Source organism: Lytechinus variegatus, chromosome 2, assembly GCF_018143015.1.
Source record: "Lytechinus variegatus isolate NC3 chromosome 2, Lvar_3.0, whole genome shotgun sequence".
NCBI classification, from domain to species: Eukaryota; Metazoa; Echinodermata; class Echinoidea; order Temnopleuroida; family Toxopneustidae; genus Lytechinus; species Lytechinus variegatus.
This window is the reverse complement of record NC_054741.1, coordinates 67,918,600-67,941,979: the sequence shown is the minus strand read 5'-3', so window position 1 is coordinate 67,941,979 and position 23,380 is coordinate 67,918,600. Positions and strand designations below refer to the sequence as shown.

At 35.9% G+C, this 23,380-nt stretch overlaps 1 protein-coding gene across 1 annotated transcript in view; it reads left to right on the top strand.

Moving 5' to 3' along the window:
- The window catches only part of LOC121408759 (ATPase MORC2A-like), a 47,349-nt gene that overhangs the window by 18,999 nt on the left and 4,970 nt on the right, over positions 1 to 23,380 (top strand). Inside the window, exons 4-21 of the mRNA XM_041600386.1 lie at positions 9,366 to 9,434; positions 10,059 to 10,149; positions 10,825 to 11,011; positions 11,530 to 11,620; positions 12,630 to 12,756; positions 13,648 to 13,776; positions 14,626 to 14,705; positions 15,072 to 15,154; positions 15,474 to 15,700; positions 16,318 to 16,472; positions 16,963 to 17,091; positions 17,886 to 17,991; positions 18,403 to 18,496; positions 18,957 to 18,995; positions 19,637 to 19,819; positions 20,611 to 20,682; positions 21,346 to 21,621; positions 22,871 to 23,043. Of these exons, the coding sequence (XP_041456320.1) occupies positions 9,366 to 9,434; positions 10,059 to 10,149; positions 10,825 to 11,011; positions 11,530 to 11,620; positions 12,630 to 12,756; positions 13,648 to 13,776; positions 14,626 to 14,705; positions 15,072 to 15,154; positions 15,474 to 15,700; positions 16,318 to 16,472; positions 16,963 to 17,091; positions 17,886 to 17,991; positions 18,403 to 18,496; positions 18,957 to 18,995; positions 19,637 to 19,819; positions 20,611 to 20,682; positions 21,346 to 21,621; positions 22,871 to 23,043 (2,311 nt within the window). The remainder of the gene's footprint in view (positions 1 to 9,365; positions 9,435 to 10,058; positions 10,150 to 10,824; positions 11,012 to 11,529; positions 11,621 to 12,629; positions 12,757 to 13,647; positions 13,777 to 14,625; positions 14,706 to 15,071; positions 15,155 to 15,473; positions 15,701 to 16,317; positions 16,473 to 16,962; positions 17,092 to 17,885; positions 17,992 to 18,402; positions 18,497 to 18,956; positions 18,996 to 19,636; positions 19,820 to 20,610; positions 20,683 to 21,345; positions 21,622 to 22,870; positions 23,044 to 23,380) is intronic.

Genomic DNA, 23,380 nt, shown 5'->3' with positions numbered 1-23,380 from the left:
TTGATATAGTTTATCAATTTGCTGAAAATGTATTTATATTAATTGATTTATGCATTGAAGCTTTGTTCTATTTTATAATGGGAATATTGGATCGACATAATTTGTTTCTATACTTGTACATGTGATTTGAATTGTGAAGGCTATGGGGATGCACGATTGGGTAAAACAGATATCATTAATTCCTGCCTTAATCATTGCAATTATTTCATTGTCATCCCAACTTGCCCCATAATAATGCAAGCTTAAGACACTATTTGTTAATTGTTTCGCCATTATTTATAAGAATATATGCAAATTGTTGAATTTCACTTGATTTCGTGTGCATGTCTGTCATTTGTTATTCACATTGTCATAAATAACCATGTTTTCGTGGCTATAGCAGGGCTGCGGAATGGCCACGTTACGACCACGTTTCGTGTTTAGGAATAATAACCACGTCCGAAGTGGTTAGGACAGAACCACGTTTGGAGTTATTAAAATGATAACCACGTTACGTGGTCATTTTCGGTAACCACTCGAGGCGTGGTCAATTTGACCACGTGCGTGACGTGTGCATAGTTGACGACGCGTGCGTGGTCACAAAAATGTATAACCACGCTTCGTGGTCATTTTCGGTAACCACTCGAGGCGTGGTCAATTTGACCACGTGCGTGACGTGTGCATAGTTGACGACGCGTGCGTGGTCATGCGTGGTCACAAAAATGTATAACCACGCTTCGTGGTCATTTTCGGTAACCACTCGAGGCGTGGTCAATTTGACCACGTGCGTGACGTGTGCATAGTTGACGACGCGTGCGTGGTCATGCGTGGTCACGAAAATGTGACCACGCAACGTGGTTACGAAAATGTGACCACGCAACGTGGTTAGGACAGAACCACGTTTGGGGTTAAAGTTATAACCACGCTTCGTGGTCATTTTGGGCAACCACTTGCTGCGTGGTCAATTCAACCACGTGCGTGACCTGTGCATAGTTGACGACGCGTGCGTGGTCAAAAACGACCACGTTTTGGTCGTTTTTTAACCACGCATTTTTAAGAGTGTAACATAAAAATGGCCTTCTACAGTAAGTGCGAATTGCACAAAATCCATTTACGTTATGTTTGTACATTATGTAAAACAAAAAGAAACAATGTTTTGAAGTTACCTATGAGTAAAAACTATCATGGGGGGATGTAAATGAAAATTCATCCAGAACAGAAAATTATTGTTCAATATGGCTTTGCAGAATTGTAAGGGGTCTAGAACTATGAACTTCCCGTGAACTTCATTGATTTTGCAATTTCATTCAAAATAAAAACTGAAAGCTCTCTTCTTTTCTAATAATCAGTGGCGTAATGAGCCAAAAAATTTGAGGGGACCAGATATGAAGTATCGGGCATAATCTATTATATATTGTGAGCGAGCAAAGCAAGCCGCAGCAAAAAATTCGACATTGGACATAATCGTATTCCACCCTTCTTTCCTTTTCTTTATTTTTTTTTGGTCGTGAATATTTGAGGCGCAAGCCCCCGAATTCTACGCCACTGCTAATAATTTATTAATGTTACATTGTTTTTTATTATTTCATGCATAATTTTCATCGAAACGACTGGTTCATAAAACTAAACACAACCTTTCATGAAAAGCTCCCAGATCGTCCCGAACGGGTGCAATAATTTAGACTTCCGTCCCTCAACCAACCCTTTTCGAGAATAGCCTCCCCGGTTTTCCCGAAAGGGTGTGGCATCCCCCACTCCGCGAACGTAGACGATCGTCACATGCCCGAAAAGAATATTTCAGTCGGCGCTTCTCGCTTTAATTATTTTGTTTAGTGGTATACACACTGCAAAAACTCCGGCGTTGATTCATCACCAGCCCGGAATCTATATGTACACACCAGAGAATTAGTGTTAAACAACACCAGTTTGGTTCTGGTCTAACACCAGATAGGTCTAGGTGTTTATACAACACCAGTTAATATTAAAACACCGCGTCAAAACATTACCGGTTTGATTCCAAACTGGTGTTGTTTCAATACTTCTCTGGTGTGGACATAATAGATTCCGGGCTGGTGTTAAATCATTAGCTTTTGCAGTGTATAGATCCGAATCATTAATTCTTACTAATTCATAGGCGGATGAAGGCCCCGGCTGGCGAGGGGTGAACAGGGGGGTAGGAGAAAGAAAGGGAAAGGGAATGAAAGGAGAATAGAACGCTACGATCGAGGTGCAATAAAAGTGGAATGGAATAACTGGCAAAGAAGAATTAAGAAATACAGAAATTTAAGGTCATATCTTAAAAGTAATATTTTGGTTCGCTTCGAGCTTTCATTGATCTGTTTGGTGAGATACGCATCCTGTTCATGAGTAAAAAAAGTGGTTATATATACTAGCTCTCCCATTGCTTATTTAGTGAGATGCGTATCCTCTTCTATTTCCCTTCATGTCAAATAGTGCATTAAACTTTCCATTTTCGGGTCTGTATACATGTATAACAAAATTTCAGCTCGCTTTTCGCGCTCGCATTATTCTGCATTATTTCCAAACACCCCTAAACGAGTCTTTCTCTTGTGTGCAAAATACCCCCCCCCCCCCCGAAAAAAAGGAGTTTTTTCACGGGCTTTACACATTTTGGCCCCTAAACAAGTTATCGCCAGAATGTGACCCCGCGGAAAAAGCTGGGGGGATACCCTAAACACGTTTGGCTAGTCTTAAAACAAATGGAAAAAATACCCTTAATACGTTTGATCCCACGACTGATCATTGACCAGTCTTTCAAAACCGTTAAAAAAAAATCGGTGTTTTTGATACCCTTAACGAGTGCACGCGCGGCCCGCTTCCAAAACTGAAAAAAAAACACCCCTTTAAACGCGTTTTTTTTTTTTTTTGGGGGGGGGTCACGCATGTATACAGCTATATATTTGACTGTCACCCCCACCCAGAAATATTCCTTAAATTCCTGTTTCAGATTTGAATATCAAAATTTATAGCTCGTGCTGTTCGTTTGCATTATTTTGAGATACGTATCAACTTAATGAATTCCTACGAACATTCCTTAAAATGCCTTTTTTCAGGTAGATATTTAAAAATTTCAGTTCGCGTTTCGTATTCGCATTATTTCCGTAGTGAGAAAAGCATCCTGTACATAAATTCCTATCCATTCCTATTCGCTGCGCTTTCGTATTATTTTTAAAGTGAGATACATTATCTTCACGTTATCCTTTGAACATTCTTTGAAATATCCCATTATTTCAGATCAGTATAGACATTCCAGCTCGAATCCGCGCTGATAATTTTTGAGTGAGTGACGTATCTTACGATTTTTTCTGCATGTCAAACAGTGCATTTTTTCGGGTAAGTGTTTAACAAATCCGCCGCTGCTTCGCGCTCGCATAATTTATTTTTTTATTCATACGCATCCCATTTTATGAATTCCTACAAAAATGATTCCCTTTTTACGTCACTATATCAAACTCGTCTTCATAGATACAAATTTTCGTTTTACCATTCTTTCTATAATTGGAGTGCAATTTTGCAGACGTGAAGGAGCGAGGAAATGTCACTCTTTACATCTCTTCTCAAGTATATAATCACAATCTAGTGATGTCAGATCATTTAGAAAATATAAATATCATAAAGAGAGAAGTATGTATCAATTATCATGATAGCAAAAGATCAGATGACGAGATCCTGGATCTCGTCATGTCGACATCTTCTAGAAGAGATGATCAGATGACAAGATCACAGATCTCGTCATGTCGACATCTTGTAGAAGAGATGATCAGATGACAAGATCTTCTATCTCGTCATGTCTACATCCAGTTGAAATATCCCATTTTTTCAGATCAGTATAGACATTCCTGCTCGAATCTGCGCTGATAATTTTTGAGTGAGTGACGTATCTTACGATTTTTTCTGCATGTCAAACAGTGCATTTTTTCGGGTCAGTATTTAACAAATCCGCCGCTACTTCGCGCTCGCACTATTTTATTTTATTATTCATACGCATCCCATTTTATGAATTCCTACATGAATGATTCCCTTTTTACGTCACTATATCAAACTCGTCTTCATAGATACAAATTTTCGTTTTTCCATTCTTTCTATAACTGGAGTGCAATTTTGCAGGCGTGAAGGAGCGAGGAGATGTCACTCTTTACATCTCTTCTCAAGTATATAATCACAATCTAGTGATGTCAGATCATTTAGAAAATATAAATGTCATAAAGAGAGAAGTATGTATCAATTATCATGATAGCAAAAGATCAGATGACGAGATCCTGGATCTCGTCATGTCGACATCTTCTAGAAGAGATGATCAGATGACAAGATCACGGATCTCGTCATGTCGACATCTTGTAGAAGAGATGATCAGATGACAAGATCTTCTATCTCGTCATGTCTACATCCAGTGGAAGATATGATCAAATGTCATGATCTCGTAACTCGTCATGTCTACATCTTTTTAGAAGAGATGATCAGATGACATGATCATGGATCGAAGATCTTGTCATCTGATCATCTCTTTTACAAGATGTCGACATGACGAGAACCGGGATCTTGTCATCTGATCATCTCTTCTAAAAGATGTCGACATGAGATCCGGGATCTCGACATCTGATCTTTTGCTATCATGATGTCGACTTCCCAAGATAATTATCTCAACATCTCGGTGGCACTTTTAAGCTTCTATAGAGAAGGGGAGATTCATTTGTGCATTTAATTTGTGGAATTGGGATGTCGCTCATTACATCTCTTCCCAAATAATTTTATTACAATCTAAGTTATGTCGATCACATCATTTAGAAAATAGAGAGAAGGACTGAGAAAGAGAGATTCATTTGTAAGTTTAACTTGTGAAATTGTGGTGATTGATATATAAGTATATTGATTCACAAGATAGAGGTCTATGCATTTGCCAAACTATTATTTGTGGCCATCAGTTATTGTATGCTTACACTATAAAACAACCTATAAAGCAACAGTTGTCTGTTGATTGGTTTTAGGTCAACATGCAAGTAATGGGCATTATCGTACCAATCAATTTTATGAGACAATTCTAAATATCTGAAGGAAAATCTCGACATGCAGTCATTTTATTATAATGTATGTTTGTTTTAAGTATGAGATTTCAAGTAAATTTTCATCTAACACAATTTGTATGTCTCGCATGCCTATACTATTGCAGAATAGGCACCTCTTACGACGGCAGCGTCGTCAACATTGAAATCTTCATAATGTTAAATTTTTGAAATGTTATTATACCTTTGAAAACATGTAGACATATTTTGTGAAATTTGGACATAAGAGTAACAAGGTATCAGTAAGGACCTTGCATGAGCCTCATGTCACACAGTTAGGGTCAATGAACTCTAACCATGTACTGTATCAACATTGGAGTAACCATAATCAAGTATCATATCACTGACACTTTTGCATGAGTTTCAGGTCAAATGTCGAGGTTAAAGGTCAATTAGGGTCAATGAACTTTAACCCTGTAGTGGTGCCATACACTGAAATCTAAAACCAAGGTCAAGTTTTTCAAATGTTCTGTTTGTCTCGCCTGCATAGCAGAGCGAGACTATAGGCGACGCTTTTCCGACAGTGGTGGCGGCGGCGTCAACATTGAAATCTTAACCTAAGGTTAAGTTTTTGAAATATCATCATAACTTAAAAAGTATATGGTCCTAGTTCATGAAACTAGGACAGAAGGTCGATCAAGTATTACAGAATATCATGCCCGAGTTTTCTGACACATGACCAGGGTCAAATGTCATTTACGGCCAATTAACTTAGACTATATTGGGATCAACTTTGAAATCTTAACCTCAGGTTAAGTTTTTGAAATGTCATCAATTCAAAAATAGTATGGACCTAGTTCATGCAACTTGGACATAAAGGTAATCAAGTGCATGTACTACTGAACATCCTTTTTGAGTTTCTGGTCACATGACCAAGGTCAAATGTCATTTAGGGCCAATGAACTTTGGCCATGTTAGGTTTATTTGTTGAATTACCATCATCTAGTTCATGAAACTTGGACCTGAGTGTAGTAAAGTATCGGTGAACATCCTGCATTATTCAGGTCACATGATCAAGGTAATTTATCATTTAAGGTCATTGAACTTGATCGGCCATGTTGGGGATATTTGTTGAATTGCCATCATAAATTTGGAAGTTTATGGATCTACATCATAAAATGTAGACCTAAGGGTTAGGCCTAGTCAAGTATCACCGTTTGCCTTGCACAAGTCTATGTCTCATGATCAAGGTCAAATGTCATTTAGGGTCAATGAACATAGTAATTTGTTATCATATGAACTGTGTTTTTTATGATTAATTGTTTTGAAAGTCAGCACTGCTGCTATTTTGAATCGCGTAATGCAGCCGAGACTGCCAGAGGCGCTCCATTTGTTTTAAGTATATGGATCTTCAGTTTTTCATTAAACTTTGACATATGAGTGTAATCAATTATCAATGATCATCTTGCATGAGGATCAGGTTGCACAGTCCAAATTTCATAGGTCATTTAGGGTCAATAACCTTGCCTGTATTTTAGTGGTATCAACACTGAAATCTTAACCAATGTTAATTTTTGTCTCGCCTGAACAAAGTTTGGCAGAGACCTAATCACTTTTCCTGTTGGTCCGTTAGTTAGAAAATGTTACAATTTTTGTACAACTTGCTCTCATTTCTTTATTTGTGCATCAATTGTGTTAATACTTGGTACATAATATGATCATTTTGGTGATATCACATGTGACCCTATGAGAATGATGAGGTCAAAGGTCATCTAGGGGTCAAAAGGTCAAATGCTCATTCTTTTTTTATATTTTTGTTCAACTTGCTCTAATTTCTTTATTCCTGCAACAATGTTGATCACATGTGATTGAAATGATCCTTGGGTAATACTACATGTGTGTCGTTGAGGAATACGGGTTTAAAGGTCATCTAGAAATCAAAACATTCAATGATTAAGGTAATGTCCATCCGTCATGGAAGTTTTTGTGTAACTTGTTCTTTTTTCATTATTTCAGCATTAATTTGAATCACACTTGTTCAAATGATCATTTGGATGTGCCACTTGTGTTTTATTGAGGATGATGGGTCAAAGGTCATCTTCTAAGGGTCAAAATGTCAAGTTTTTGTTCAAATTGAATCTCATGTCATACACAATCAAGGTCAAAAGCCATTCAGGTCCAATGAACTTTAACAACATTTAAAATCTCAACCAAATTTAAAAGGCTTGAATTTTCAAGATTATATTGAAAGTATAAGTGCATGTTTAAGAAACTGTCATGAAAGTATAGATGATTATAATTTCAGGTTACTAGGTCAAGGTCAATGGTTATTTCAGGTCAAACTTGGATGAGATTTGATATTTGTGTTCTTTATTTAAAAAATATTTGATCATAGGAAGTGAAACATATATGAATGTGTAATTTGATAACACAAAAAATATGAAATGATTTTATTTATATGCCCGTCTAGTTGGAACATATGGTATCTGTCTGTTCATTAACTTTTCCTTGTAAACATGATAACTTCAGTTTGACTTAAGCTAGGCTCATATAATTTTGTGCGTATGATACTAGCATGGATCCCAGGAAGCCTATTGATTTTGAGGACAAAAGGTCAAAGGTCACAGTGACATTTTCATCTTGCCCTTCTGCAGTCTTTGTAAACGCAATAACTTCAGTTTAACTTAAACTTGGTTCATATAATTTGGTATGTATGATACTAGCATGGATCCTAAGAAGCCTATCTATTTTTAGGTCAAAAGGTCAAGGTCACAGTGACATATTTTCATCTTGCCCTTCTGCAGTCCTTGTAAATGCGATAACTGCAGTTTAACTTAATCTAGGCTTATATAATTTGAATTGTATGATACTAGCATGAATCCCAAGAAGCCTTTTGATTTTGAGGTCAAAAGGTGAAAGGTTAAGGTCACAATGACATATTTTCATTTCGCCCTTCTGCAGTCCTTGTAAATGTGATAACTTCAGGTTAACTGAACCTAGGCTCATATAATTTGGTGTATATGATACAAGCTTGGATCCCAGGAAGCCTTTTGATTTTGAGGTCAAAAGGTCAAAGATCACAGTGTCATATTTTCATCTTGCCCTTCTCCAGTCCTTATAAACACGATAACTGCAGTTTAACATAATCCTTGCTCATATAATTTGGTGTGTATAATACTAGCATGGATCCTAGGAAGCCTTTTGATTTTGAGGTCAAAAGGTCAAAGTTCAAGGTCACAGTGACATTTTCATTTCACCCTTCTGCAGTCCTTGTAAATGTGATAACTTCATTTTAACTGAACCTAGGTCATATAATTTGGTGTAAATGATACTAGCTTAGATCCCAGGAAGCCTCTTGATTTTGAGGTCAAAAGGTCAAAGGTCACAGTGACATATTTTCATCTTGCTCATCTGCAGTCCTTGTAAACGTGATAAATGCAGTTTAACATAATCTGGGCTCATATAATTTGGTGTGTATGATACTAGCATGGATCCCAGGAAGCCTTTTGATTTTGAGGTCAAAAGGTCAAAGGTCACAATAACATATTTCCATCTTGCCCCTCTGCAGTCCCTGTTAATGCGATAACTGCAGTTTAACATAATCTAGGCTCATATAATTTGGTGTGAATGATACTAGCATAGATCCTAGCAGTTCTATTGATTTTGAGGTCAGAAGGTCAAAGGTGTAGTCGCCACCTTCACTTTTCTTGCTTGACCATTAACTCCATTTTCCACATTACAGATGGGCGTGTTATGTGCTTGCCTCAGGGACACTCTTGTTGTTTTTTAAGATTGCTCTTTGGGCCTGATGTTGCCATCATAAAAAGATGAAAAGTGGCCCATGACTGCCACATAATAAACCATAATTAAATAATGTGACAATAGTAATTAGATGGAATGGGCAGGGGCCGATGCTACTTGCTCCTGGGACTGAAACAGGGTTTCCCCCTTCACAGCCCGTATCGATGCAAGCTAGGGTTGTCATCCCCAAAGGGAGCCTGGTCAGCTAAGAGCCAAGCTAGACAACCTAGTAACCTTGACTGCTAACCTCCCCTCTTTACAAGTTTATCAGTGGTGGTAAAAATTCATTTGAGGTCATAATCTTAGTATTTTATTATCAAATTAATGATATTGTGTGAAAAAACTATTTATCTCGGTTGTTTGCAATGTCTTTCAGCACTGCTGTTATATTGAATGGCACATACTAGTAGCTGGCAAGACTGCCAGAACTGTTCCATTTGTTGATTAAAATGAACAGTTACTTCAAAATCACAATAAATCGTTCAAGCTATATACATGATTTCACAAAGCAGCATGGAGCTGTTTCTCTATAACCACTTTTTAACTCTTTTTCTTCCTCTGCAGAATTTGATGGGACAATGCGAGGAGGATACATATTATGTTTCCTTGACAATGGAACAGGAATGGACCCACGTAAGTATAAAACATAGGGATATGTGGTAAAAATTTGTCTACTTTCCGGTTTGTCTACCAACCATTTGGTCTTACTGTTTTGTCTAGTTTTAGTGAGGCCATACCCATTGTCTTAATATCCAATTGGTCTAAAAGCATATAGTCTGTTTGATGAAAAGGTGTAAAATAATTCAGTGGATCTATTAGGCATTGGACTAAAGGAATGTTGACCAAGTTGGTTTAGCCCTAATGGTGTTTGACAATCTTGAGATCGATGCATGTAGAGCATCGGGTAGTAGACAGAGTGAATACAACCTGCCAGGATGATCTTATCAAATCAACTAAACAAATGTGGCTATTCATGGGTAGTATGCTACAATCACAACAACGAAACTAACTCCTAAATTAACATTGCTACATTAATATTGTTGTTTTATTTATTTTTTTCCATTTTCTGAGAAAATTTTACCAAAATATCTTGAGATTATAATAGATGTACCTGTCATAACTGAAAGAAATACAAAATGTATAAAATAAAAATGAAAACATGTATGCATCTAATGTGCACATGCATGCTTTAAAGATTCAAGCATGACTTGGCCACATGACTATATGACAATTTTCTCCTGCATATTATTTCTCCAGATGAAACTGCATCCATCATTCAGTTTGGAAGGTCATCAAAGCGTCTACCTGATGGGAATTTGATAGGCCAGTATGGAAATGGATTGAAATCGTAAGTATACAATAATATAGAAATGTGTTTGATTAGTATAGTCTATTATTATGTAATCACGGCTCTTATGTTACCTTGCTGTTTATGGCTTTCATTTTATTTTTTAATCAGAGATGCAGAACCTTGCTCAAGGACATAAGTCGCAAAATAAAAAGAAAATAATAGACTTGATGGGATTGAGGAGAAAAAGAAATTCATTAATACATATATATCTGTTGCATCATATTCAAACAAATGGCATTGCCATGGTAGCATAGGTTTGTGTAATGTATGAAATTTTGAGTTTTTACAGACATGTTGATGTTTCTTTTATATTTGTGGCACTACTTTTTCAAATACATTATTCAGATTGCTACCAGTATTTGTGTCGTGTTTTCATGTATTATTCTAATTTTATTGATTAATTCAATGTTGATTGTTTGTTTTTATAGCATGTATTTACATCCAGAATAAACACATAATGTAGTAAAAAAAACAATATTTGTAATACATTGTAGCAATTAGGATACCAAGAAACAAGTAACGATTGACAGTATAACAATAAAATAATTATTAGATGTGGGGACTAGCCAAGGTCAAAAGCTATCAAGGCTGTTCCCCTTGCAGCATTAATTTTCTACTTCTGCCCCCCCCTGAATACTTTACCTTCTACTTGTCTTTCATTTTGATGTGCAGGGGTACGATGAGGATAGGGCGTGATTTCATCCTATTCACCAAGAAGAATGACACAATGAGCTGTCTCCTGCTATCTAGGACATTCCATGAACAGGAGAAGATCGAGGAGGTTATTGTCCCCATGCCATCATTCAATGCCAGTACAGGAACACCCTTGATTGGAACCTCGGCAGCAGAAAAAGAAAGGGTAAGTTTGATTATTTGTGTTTGCATACAATATATGTATCAATGATCCTTGATATTAACAATATATTTAGTGGTAATGTATAAGACTTAAAAAATAAATATAGAAACGTAGAAACCTCAATTCATTAGAGAAAATGATGTTGAAAGGATTTTTAGGTAATTGATAATATGAGGGTTTTTTAATGAAAGTTGTTTGATGGAGTTATGTGATAGATAAATGTTTGAAAGTTGTTCAAAAGATAAAGTATTTGATAAAGTTCCATGACATTTTTTCCTGGATAGTGGTAATTGCTCCTACATTCATTGAATATGCACATATTTCAATATTTAAAACCACACCTCAAACCTGGCCTAATTTTTGTTGTATTGCAGCTGTATACAATGAAGAAGATTGAAAGCCATGAAAAGATTTCTTCATGTTGTTACTCTATCAACCTAGTATTTTGATTAGGTACTAGATATAAATCTTATGATAAATGATTGTGGAGTGTATTTTGGATATCTTTTTTTTTCTTCCAGCATCGAGTAGAAATGGATATAATTCTAAAGTACTCCCCCTTTCATACAGAAGAGGAACTCTTTAGGCAATTCAGACAGATCAAAAACTCAGGTAAATCATGAGGGGGAACATTTCACAAAATGAATAGTCTGTGATTATCATATACAACTGATATAAGTTAGTGAAATCATTGCATCTGATTGGCTCAAAACAATAAGTCAGTGGAAATCACTGGCAAATTGCTTCATGAAACACTACCCATCAGCTTTCCATCAACTTTTTAGTTCCGCCTCCCCCATGTTCCGGGAAGGGGGGGGTAAAGCACCAAAAGAAAATGAAAGGTTACATTTTCATGCTTCATATCTCTTGATTTAGAAATATTCTAGAAAGTTCTGTACTAGTAGAAAGACAGAATGTAATGGGCACTACTCACCCACCATAGCATTTTTTATTTGTCCTCCAGGCATTATGCTCTATATGTAGTTGCAAAAGTTCAAGAAGTATGTATGATGGGAAGACTGATTCTATTCTAGAAATATATTGATTTTGTTGGTGTTGTTTTATTACATTTTGGTTTGTTTTATCATTCACGTTGGTAAAAGTTGAAAAATTAGGTTAGCGCAGTTCTGCCATTGAACTAAACATGATAACTTGATGATAATTGCCTTACTTTTCTCCGGTAATAATTTTTTTGTTCCATGATATTTGCTCCGCCAACAATTGCCCCGCTCTAAATTCTACACACTAATCGAATGACCAACTTCACTTGAGTTTAACACTAAACCCTATCCTAAACCTTACCCTAAACCGTACATAAAAGTATATTGCAAACCTAAAAGAACTCTAACCGTACATCTTAGATGAAATCAGTCCCGGAGCAATTGTCACAGGAGCAAATGTCATGCTACCAAGTTTTCTTCATCAGGCCTCGGGTAGGTTTTTATTTTCCCTACTTGAGTAGTATAAGGAATCAGTGCACTCCAGCAGGTGCAAATACTACAAAACCAGGGGACCAATGACTGTTAGTTCCTCCCTGAGGCACTAAGTTTGAACAATGATAGTGATTCAGTATTATTTCAGTTGTGCAATATTTTTGATTTATCATGACTCCTTGTTGCAGGAACTCTTGTCATTGTGTATCATATGAAGCTGTTAGACAACGGAGAACCTGAACTCGATGTGTTTTCTGATGATACAGACATATTGATGGGAGGTGTTAACTCACAGGATATCACCTATGACAATGGGTAAGCTACAGGGGAATAATACACAGACGCTGTGGGCCATTTTGCCCCCTCAAAACAGTCCTGGAAAATCTACTGGAAACTAAAAATGTAGCCCTGGAGAATCCCCATTCACTGCAATGTCAAAGCTTATCCCATGTTGCAGATTTAGACAATAATTTGTGAAAAGTAGACCTACAATATAATTTTTTTTGCCTGAAAAGGTCATGAACATGAGTCATTTTTAACACTACCTTCATCATCATCATTACCTTGATTACCATGATCATCATTATCAACACAATCACAGGGATGCCGCTTTTATTACTTTAGTTAAAATCTTGCCTTTTTATGTAAAAAAAAATTAAGAATAGAAAATGATTTGTTTAAAAATATAAATATATTGAATGTTTCAGTTGTCCCACAATGACACCTATTTGACACTGACTCCACTGGGGGCTTCGCCTTCAGACCCCCAAATATTTTCAGACTTTTGTAAGGAGACCGGGGGGGGGGGGTGTTTCATGAAAGGACTTGTCGGACATTTTATCCGACAAGTCCCATTTTATCCGACAGTTACCATAGGAACAGTGCCTCTCAGCCAATCAAAATCATGGAAAGATGTCAGATCTGACAACTTGCCAGATGAAAATATTGATGAAACGCTCCCCAGATGGAGACTTAATGTTTTTCACCATCACCATTATCATAAAAAACATCCTCATGTTGCCATTTCTACTCTATCCTTTATGCCAAAATCTATGAGTAAAATAGAAATGTGTATGACTTTCCATGCCTTCAAGGCAAACAAATTAGGAAATTTGCAAGTTTAGACAACAGATAGGAAAACAAATCTTGTATATATTTTAAAGTAATTATACCATGCCATTCTCTCTATATCTGTTGTGTGTTTAGGATGTACCCAGAAAGATACTCCTTTAGAGCATATACAAGAATATTGTATGCAGAGCCGAAGATGAAGATATATATTCAAGGACGGAAAGTAAGGACAAGAAAGCTTACCTATGTCATGTATAAACCAAAGTAAGTATAGAAGAATTATTAGAAAATAGCACATGTAATGTACCGGTAGATATTTTGATTGATGCAAATATGATATTTAAAATGTGGAGTTTTCCGTTGAACTTGAAGGACAAATAATGAAGTCCTGTCTTACAAAGAGTTGCAATGGATTAAGAATCAACTCAGATTGAGATTGATATTGATAGAGCATACTTAAGAGATATAAGTTAAAAGTGATCTTAATTGAGTTTGATTTACCGAATCAGTCTCAAGTATTTGTAAGACATGCACCATATGTTTTGCTATCCGCTTGCTTGTGTATTTATTGTACTTTGTATATCCCATTTGAATTGATTTCAATAGTCAATCAAGAGTTATGTTAGATATTATTAGTGATGCAGCACAAAATGGATAGACACCTAAGGCCATTAATTTTGTGGAAAGGAGCTTTCTAGAAATGCATTTTCCCCCCTCCCCAACCCCCCCCCCTCAAATTTTGCATATATTGAGATCTCTTGAAATCATTGTTTAATTCAAATAAATCAAGTCAGCCTATGACATTTATATTTTTCACACAATGTTAGAGTTGTGATAATTTGGTTTAATCCAATATATTCTTGATTGGTTATGATTTATTTTGGATATGTTTTTGATATATAATTGATAAAAATGATTATTATTTGTATTTTTTATTTAATTTTTTTTCCATTATCTCCATGTACCAGATATAGTTCATCTCATAACGTATCTAGACATTTTTTAAGTGCATAGGAATTAACCACTTGTATGAGTAATATGTGCTGTAAAAGTAATGTTCATAATTATTATTATCCAAATGTTTTGTCATTTTGTTAATTTTGTATTCTCTAGGCTTTACAAATACAGTTCCAATCGCTTCAAGAAAAGGTCTGAGACCGATGCAGCAAGAGCTGCAGAAGCAGCAAAGAATGGTATGTTATCTATTCCTCTCTCTCTATTCATCATATTTCCATCATGTGATATTTTACCCACTGTGTGGAACAAAGGAAGAAATTAAAAAATATTTATTGCATTTCAGTGATCTCTTGAACTGGCTCAAGAAGATTTTGGCAGTTGGAAACAACACATTATCAAAAGGATGTGATAATATTCAATTTTCACACCATGATAGTACAATATCTAAGGAGTTAGTCTGGTGAGTCTGTCAAGGACTCTTGAATTAGGTAGATTATAAATGTTTCACCATCTTATTCAAATAATTTTTCATTAACATTTGCTTCTTGGGACATGGTTGTGATGTGTACTAAGTTATGGTCTCTCTAATCCTTCTCATACAGCTAAGGAGAATGAAAGAGAAGCTGTCAGCAAACTCAAAGACCTTGAGTTGAAATATAAGAACATCAATACCAAAGACTCAAGAGTAAGTTTGTAACCGTGATAATCTATATCTCACAGATTATGTTATCTCCATTATTTTGAAGACACAGGCCAAGGTTAATATTAAACTGAATAGTGATATTTTTTTTTTTATTGGAAAGATATCAGTTGAATTTCCTTGTGACTCCGTCTCTCATTTCAAGAGATTAGTATGAAATGAACTCTATTTATGGAATACCTGCGTTTGATTTTTTGCTCTTGCTTGTAATTTAAAAACATATCTATACTCTCATGTATAACATACTTCAAAATATGATTGTGAATCCGGGCCATATGATTTTCTTACATCCTTTGTTATCCAGGCCAAGATCAGGCAAGCGCAGGCCCATGCTCAAGATATGAAGGAAGAGTCTGCGTTGAGGCATAAAATAGCCGACATTAAACAGAAGGCCATGAAGGAACCAAAGACGTTGGATTTCATCTTCGGTGTCAACATTGAGAACCGACGGCAGCAGGGGATGTTTATCTATAACTGTGATCGTCTTGTGAAGATGTATGAGAAAGTGGGTCCTCAACAGGATGGTGGAGTGTAAGTTAATAATATACAAATATACCAGGCTTTGAGTAAGTATAGCAGGAATTATTTTCCGAGCTTGGACTGGCATTACTATTTTTCCTAAAAGGCCAAGCCCCGTGGGAAAATAATTTGTCCAGTACAACCGAAGATAAATATTTCCCTCTTTACTTTCGAAATAAAGGCCTAGTATATTTGTTTTATATCCTACATTTAATAAGGTAGAACAATAGTCTATATACTCTTGTACACGTAGTTCATCTTTTTATCTTCGTCTGAACTTAAATATAGATAATGCGCTGCGCAGACTGATTTACTTTTCCCGAAAACGCGGATTTGTGCCTGCGCTGTCCCTTCACAGGACTTGCCTGGTAGAGTCAACTCGCTGACTGGCACGCCGGAGAGATTGCATGATCTGTGTCAATGATTTGTGACGTCAATGATGGAATAGTCTTCTTGGGATCATATCCTTTGTCCATGTAGAAGAACGGTATTCTAATGTTTATGACACGCATGACAGGTCTTTCAAAAATTGTGTTGTATACTGCATTGCAATGGCAACAGAGGGGATAGTGTTCACCTTCAGTGACATTTCATGAAAAAACTTTCTTACATTGATTTCATGTATACAGCATGTGCAGTGGAGTCCTGGGCTATGTCAACATTCCATACATCGTTCTAGAGCCGACCCATAACAAACAGGACTTTGCCGACAACAAAGAGTATCGGTTGCTCCTCAAGTCCCTAGGAGAACACATCATACAGTACTGGAAAGACATCAATATAGGTAAGTTCAGAAGCTGACAGAATGGGTATACCCACATGGATATCAGTTGGTCAAATCTCTGGGGGATGTTTCTGAAAGAGTTAAGCCTGGGTAAAAGTCATGCTTCAAGTGCCATTGAGTACATGATATTTAACGTATTATATGAGGTAGAGTGTGTCTCGTGAGCTTGATCTGACCAATGGGTGATTTCTAGTTCAGTGTTGACCTTTTGGTGTTGGTGTTAGGTCAATTTTTACACGATTATAACGCCAAACATAAAATTCAGATGGTCCTGAAAAGTCACTCACTAGTTGTTGAGGTGTTAATAATGTGATCTGGATCAGTTTTCCAAACTGTGATAAGTTTTGGATCCAGGGGAAGCAATCCAAATTTCAACACCAATACCAAAGCCAATACTGACCTTGAAATCACCAATTGTGATGGGGTCAAGGTACCTGTGGTGAATTTGACAGATCACTTTGATGCTGATCATTGTTTCTTCATCTTGTAGTGAACCAAGGAGTGTTGAAGTTCTGGGAGAGTTACGGTTACGTGAGTGCAAACTGGAAGGATGCCCCGTCACAAGAAGCCAAGTTCATCAGGAAAAGAGCCATGCAACTCCCAACAATGATTCAATGCAGTGAGTTTTTAAAATCATCTTCATTCATGTTATTCAGGCTGCCCTGATTTGTCAAAAGGAAGCAAATGTCAAAACTTACTTAAAATCTATCAAATCACATCTGACATTTACTCTGATGGTAATGCTATCACTTGATGACTTTCCTGACATCTCTCTTTGGGTAAGAGAGAATTTGGCTTGGAAAAATATAAATAGAAGGCACCTTAGGGGTGTTAAAAGTGTCTTTGTTGCTTCCTTTAGCAGAAATCTTACTGAGCAGCTTCCCCTCTTCCCCCATAGTTTTGCTGATGATAGAAATTTGAATGAAATTGGATGAGAAATTTAAATTTCTTGAATACCTGTTGTCACTACACCAGGGGCCCGTAACACGAAGCTTATCAATAATAGTAGAACATTTTTCTACGTTGATTCCATTGACTACAATGTGAAATCATCGTAAAATCAAGCGTATGATTAATCCCTAAGTTTTGTGTTACAGGACCCTGTAGGCACTTCAGATTGAGTGATTTTGAAATGTTCATAAAAGTAGATGGAAGTCAGTGATAGGTGAAATGAAAATATGTTTCACAACAGAATATCAAAACGTAAGGGGATCTTCAGAATCAAACAAGAAATAAATTATTCATCTATCAATATACAATGAATAAATTTCTTAGTCAGTCTGTCAGTCAATGAATCACATACTTCATGCATTTGTTCAACATGTCTCTTCAAAGCCATGAGAAGCTTCTAAAATGTATCCTAATTTGGATTGCAATATTGAGTGACTAATTCATGTCCATCTCTTTTGTTAGACTCTTGCCTAAAATGGAGACAACTGCCGTTTTCTACCAGCACTATCGGTATAGAGTACCCTGATAACTGGGAATGTTCAATGAATAAAGATACCACTCTCAATAGGTAAGACATACTTAATTTGGTTGCATCCTATTCATAGTGATTGCATTTGAGGTAACTATTGTAGCATCTAAACAGTATATCATTTTTATTGGATCGCATCGTATTCTCAGTGATTGTATTTTATTTTAACATACACACATTGGTATAAATATTGCGGTACGATTCGTCATTTATTTGACGCAAGATAAAAGAGTGATGTAGATAAATGCCATGCTCAAGGACCATGTCAGGAATTAGTGTAGTTGGTGCTTTAGACCACTCTGCCTGGCATCTTGCCTAAGTTACTTTTAGTAACTATGGAAGCATCTAAACAAAATACATTCTAATTAGATTACATCCTATTCTGAGTGATCGCATTTGAAGTAACAATAGTAGCATGTAAACAATCTCTCTCTGCATTCCTTCCCATAGATGCAGTAATCCGGAGAAGAAGCTGTCTATTCCTACAGGAACCATGAGAAAGGAAATCAAAAGTGCAGAGGAAAAACAGAAAGATCTTGAAGAGGTGAGTTTCAGTCCAGTTCTCGGGTTTATTCATTTTTTCTTATTTCCAACAAAGTACAAATCCATAGAAGTATCATGAAAATAAACATTTTAACTAGAATTCTTGCAATATATGACATCACAACTTAAGATTCTAGACTGAAATTGAATAATATATAGATATTGCAATTCAAAGCTCAGGTAATTATCAGTGTTAGCTGAAAATAGAGTGGTCCACTGAGAAGCAGAGTATGAAAATGATGAACTCCTCATAAGTACACAATTGAGAGTATTAAAGTGTAATGTGTTGCAATTTGAGGGGATGTAATTTATAATTATACATGCCCCTCTGGTATTGTCTCTTTAACTATGAAAAGTTTGTGAGTAGATTACGCAGCTGTTGAAGTTTTACAATTGTAAGTTTGCTGAGTGAAATATTGAATTTGGTTGCTAATTAGGCTTTTTATTTTTTGTTTTTACAGGACATCAAGAAGAAACAGCAGAAGCTTCAGCAAATGGAAGTAAGACATTCAACTTACAAACAGTTTATGAAATGACCCTCACAGTCTGAAAATCAAATGTTTGTTTATCTCTTCATAGTCACATTCTTCCTAAGTTGAACAAATTTATGTGGTCTTACTAGATTAGACTTGAACATAATTGATCATTTATAAATTAAGTACATTAATAACAATAGTAATAAAATGCTTTGTTATCCTGGATTCATACAGATTTTATTAGTTCAGATACTATACACCCTTTCACACATTAAGAAAAAAAATCGTAATTTGAATGATGATTCCAGTGAAAAATAAGGCTAATGACAAATATTTAGCATGTGTGAAACCAAACTAGAACATGATTAGAATCACGAACTCTAATCACAGTCACAATTACAATAGCAATCAGCATTTCAATTATGATTCACGTGTGAAAAGGCCCTATATTGTCTAGTCTTGTACCCATCTTTCTCACATAAAGAAGTAAACAAAAAGGATGCCTACTGAAAAGTCATATTGATACTGATACTGATAATGCTGACAACAAGTTTTGTTGCTTTGGCTTTCCATTTGTTGAGCTTCATTTTCATCCATCAAACTCTTTATTTATAAAATGGAGTTTCTGATCAATTTGAGCTTACCTTTGATTTTCCTCTTTACAGAGAACCAAAAAGTTATTTTCAAGACGTCGGCGATCTCCAACTCCTGAATCACCTTCTCCGCCACCATCTCCTCCTAGGCCGAAGAAAATTGCAAGGTCCACTCCAAAACCAAGCCCTAAACCTGCTCCAAAACCAGCGCCAACACCTCCACCTAAACACATTCCAAAAGGGAAGGCCAAGCCAGTGAGTAATATTTGTATCATTTTTTATACCCCAATTAAGTACTGTATTTCTTAAAAGGGTACTCAGTGGTAATAACCTTATTGAATTGGTTGCATTTTCATTCATCATTGAAAACATTAACATCCAGAACAGGGTTAAAACATCTTATTCTGAATGCTGATAATTTCACACATGGAATTTGATTAATAATTTTGATGATAATATATAGCATATATGAGGCATCAATTATCTAGTTGCCTATTCAATGTCACACTATATATTACCACGGCTGTAGCTCCAGCTGCTAAAGTCGCTTGGTGCATTCAAGGAATTAATCCTGCCAGGTACCAATTCACCTCATCTGGGTGGAGTGTAGTACACTTCTTGCTAAAGGAAAACATACCATGGCTGGGATTTGAACCCAGGTCATCCTGATTCAGAGATGAGAGTCTGTAACCAATAGACCACGATACCCCTACATTACAAACAGAAAAGTGTACTGAAAAGGTTGATACTACTCCCTATGCAGTGTGTGGTGCTGTTCATAAATAAAAGCTGTTTTATCTTATCTTTACACTCTTTAAATGGGCAGTGCAATAATAAAGAACAAACACACCTATTAAACATGGAAAATGGAAATTTATGTTTAGAATTTTCTATTATCATTTATTTATGTAATGCCATATACACATTTCTTTTTTTTCAAAGTATGTAAATGAATAGCAGAATTATTACTTTAATTTTTGTTAATTTTAGGAACAGCAACAATTTGAAATTGATGTAACAAGAGGTGTGTATACTTCTCTTTTCAGATTCCTAAAGTTCAACCAAAGCCACCTCCAAAACCAGCTCCTAAACCCAAAGAAGAACTTGTCACAAAGAAGGTAAGGTCAACATCAGTTTGTAATTATTTTAGTTATTTATCTATCTACATTATCTATCTATCTACCTATCTATGTTTTATAAGCTAGTTAACGAAGGTCTCCATATGACCAGTTTATCTATCTATCCATCCATCCATCCATCTATCTAGTCATGTATTTTTTCAGGCATGTTTTGTATTCTTTTTACACAGGGAAGTATCATCAGTGGTCTTAAAATAACATAAACTGGTCATATGGAGACCTTCGTTAACTAGCTTATAAAACAAATTGAGAAGTATAAAACTAAAGGTACATGAAAATTAACATATTCAGGTTAACGACTAAATCTTTGAATAGTTCTATAATGATAAAAAATCATATACATGGAAAGTCAGGGATGTAAAGTGTGCTTGCCTCTAATCCAAGATCATCTGGGTAATCATTATGTGTATGGCACAACATATATCATGCAGAGATGAAAAGTGCTCCACGTTTATCATGGCTTGAGCAGTTCTTGAAGTGAACTAAGAATGGTTATCACCCCCCCCCCCCTGCTGATACTTCAATATGAGACCTCTTAATTACACTTTAAAAAAGGAAATACCGGTACTTTAAATTAAACAATTCAGATGTAAGAATGTACTTCCTTAAAGGTATTATCTTTCATGTACATTCCATTTCCAGCAATTTTCATCTAAAGTGAAACCGATCGGTAAAGCTTCTCCAGTCGTGCATCAACGGCCAGTTAGCCCTAAGCCTGCCAAGCGATCAGCTGCAATCACCCCTGCCAAACGCCCCAGCCCTAGCCCTATAGCAAGCCCTCCACCTTCATCTCGGACCAAGGCGGCGGTTATAGAGGATGATGAGCCAGTCTTGGAACTAGAACCTACTCCTAAGAAGAAAAGGAAAGTTAGCGAGTCATCACAAGATTCACAGGACTCACAAGACACGGCAGAGAAGGTAGAAAAAAAAATATCCCCCTCTCATTTGAATTATATTGAATGGCATACATTTGTACAAGTTTTCAAGGGCAGACTAAAGATGTTTTCATTTTCTTCTTCCATTTTATTCCTTATATGCAGTACTTCAATTATATTATTCTAAAGATCCTTGATATTCTGTAAATGTGTATGTCCTGTGATTAAATGTAAATTTCATTTATGTTATTATTGAATATATTTTTTAAAAGACATAATAATGTAACTATTTTCCTGTACTTGATAATCAACTTTAAATTTGGATTCAACACAACATGATAGTCAATGTATTTGTAATTCAAGTAATATTAACAGATAACGTGTTATGTTGTATTTGACAAAATCAGATGTATATCTTTGTTAAGCACATTGAGATATGAATGCAATGCACTATAAGAATGTAACTCTTACCTTATATTGATATGAACTTAAACAGATAACTATGAATAACATAAAAAATAAAAGTGTACCTCTCTAAGCCCAAGGCTTCTAAGAGACAATACTTCAAACTATCTTCACCTGAAACAAACAAATTATTGTTGCATCAAACCCCTTGAAAAATACACATTACAATCAAATTGATTTTCATGTTATTATTCTATTGAATATCATGGCTGTTTTTTATAAGGGATAATGAGTTAAAATAGTTGTGGAACATAATCCTCAGTACTGGCCATACAGAAATAGTGCTAACAGAGCACTAACAGTATGCCCAGTCACATCTATCATATTGCAATGTTAAACGTTGGTCAAAGATGTAAATAACACATTGTTGTTACATTAAGCATCACTGCGACATTACCACTTGTGATAAAGCCTCTGTTAGTGCATTGTTAGTGCTAACCATGTTTCTCTTTGTCCGGTACTGGATGTTAACCCCCCTGAACCAAAACTAAATAAAACCCCTTCTCTCATTTGGTGAGTTTGTTTTATTACAGCTTAAAACTGACTGGTCTTCTCAACATCTCCCTTATCACGGAAAACTCATTTTCTTGACCAATACTCAGGATTGCCTCATGAAATAATTTTGTAAGCAATCACATTGAAAATCCTGTAGATTTTTCTGATCTGCATTTCATTTTTTAGTCAACTGTGTAGGATCGAAATGTGCCTTAAATCTATTGTCAATCTCGCCATCGCCAATCAATTCATCCTTTCAAAATTTCCCAGCATTTTTGCCTTGATATCAATAACTACATTGTTTATTTTCCATACTTTCTCCCTTGGTTTAGAATGCAAACAGTGAAACAGACACAGAGTTGGAAGGAGTGGGGATCAAAGTTGAAACCCTGATTAAGGGTCAGTGGCACAAAGGTCAAGTGGTCAAGGTCAGCAGGAAGCCAGATAGTGGCGACAAATGGAAGGTCAAGTTTGATGACCATCCTAAAGACAAGTTTGACAAGTGGTAAGAAATTTCTCTCATTCTTGTGATTATATCATGTAAGTTTGCAACTTCACACCTGACCTATTTATTTGTTTACATGTGATTAATTTTACACTTAGTTTGTTTCTTTAATTCCCAATTGCATGTGGTGTATCTGTCAGATCATATGCTATTTTTAAACAACTGCAATTCCATGAAATTTGTAAGTGAGACCTTCCTGAAATCGTTTGTCTCTGTTTTCTAATATTTATGAAAAGTTGCAATACTATCAAATTATCTTGGCTCAAGTAGTTCGTGAAGTCAAAATTGAAACAAAAATATGTGTTGGGCATTCAAGAAGAGTAACTAAGGCTATTCA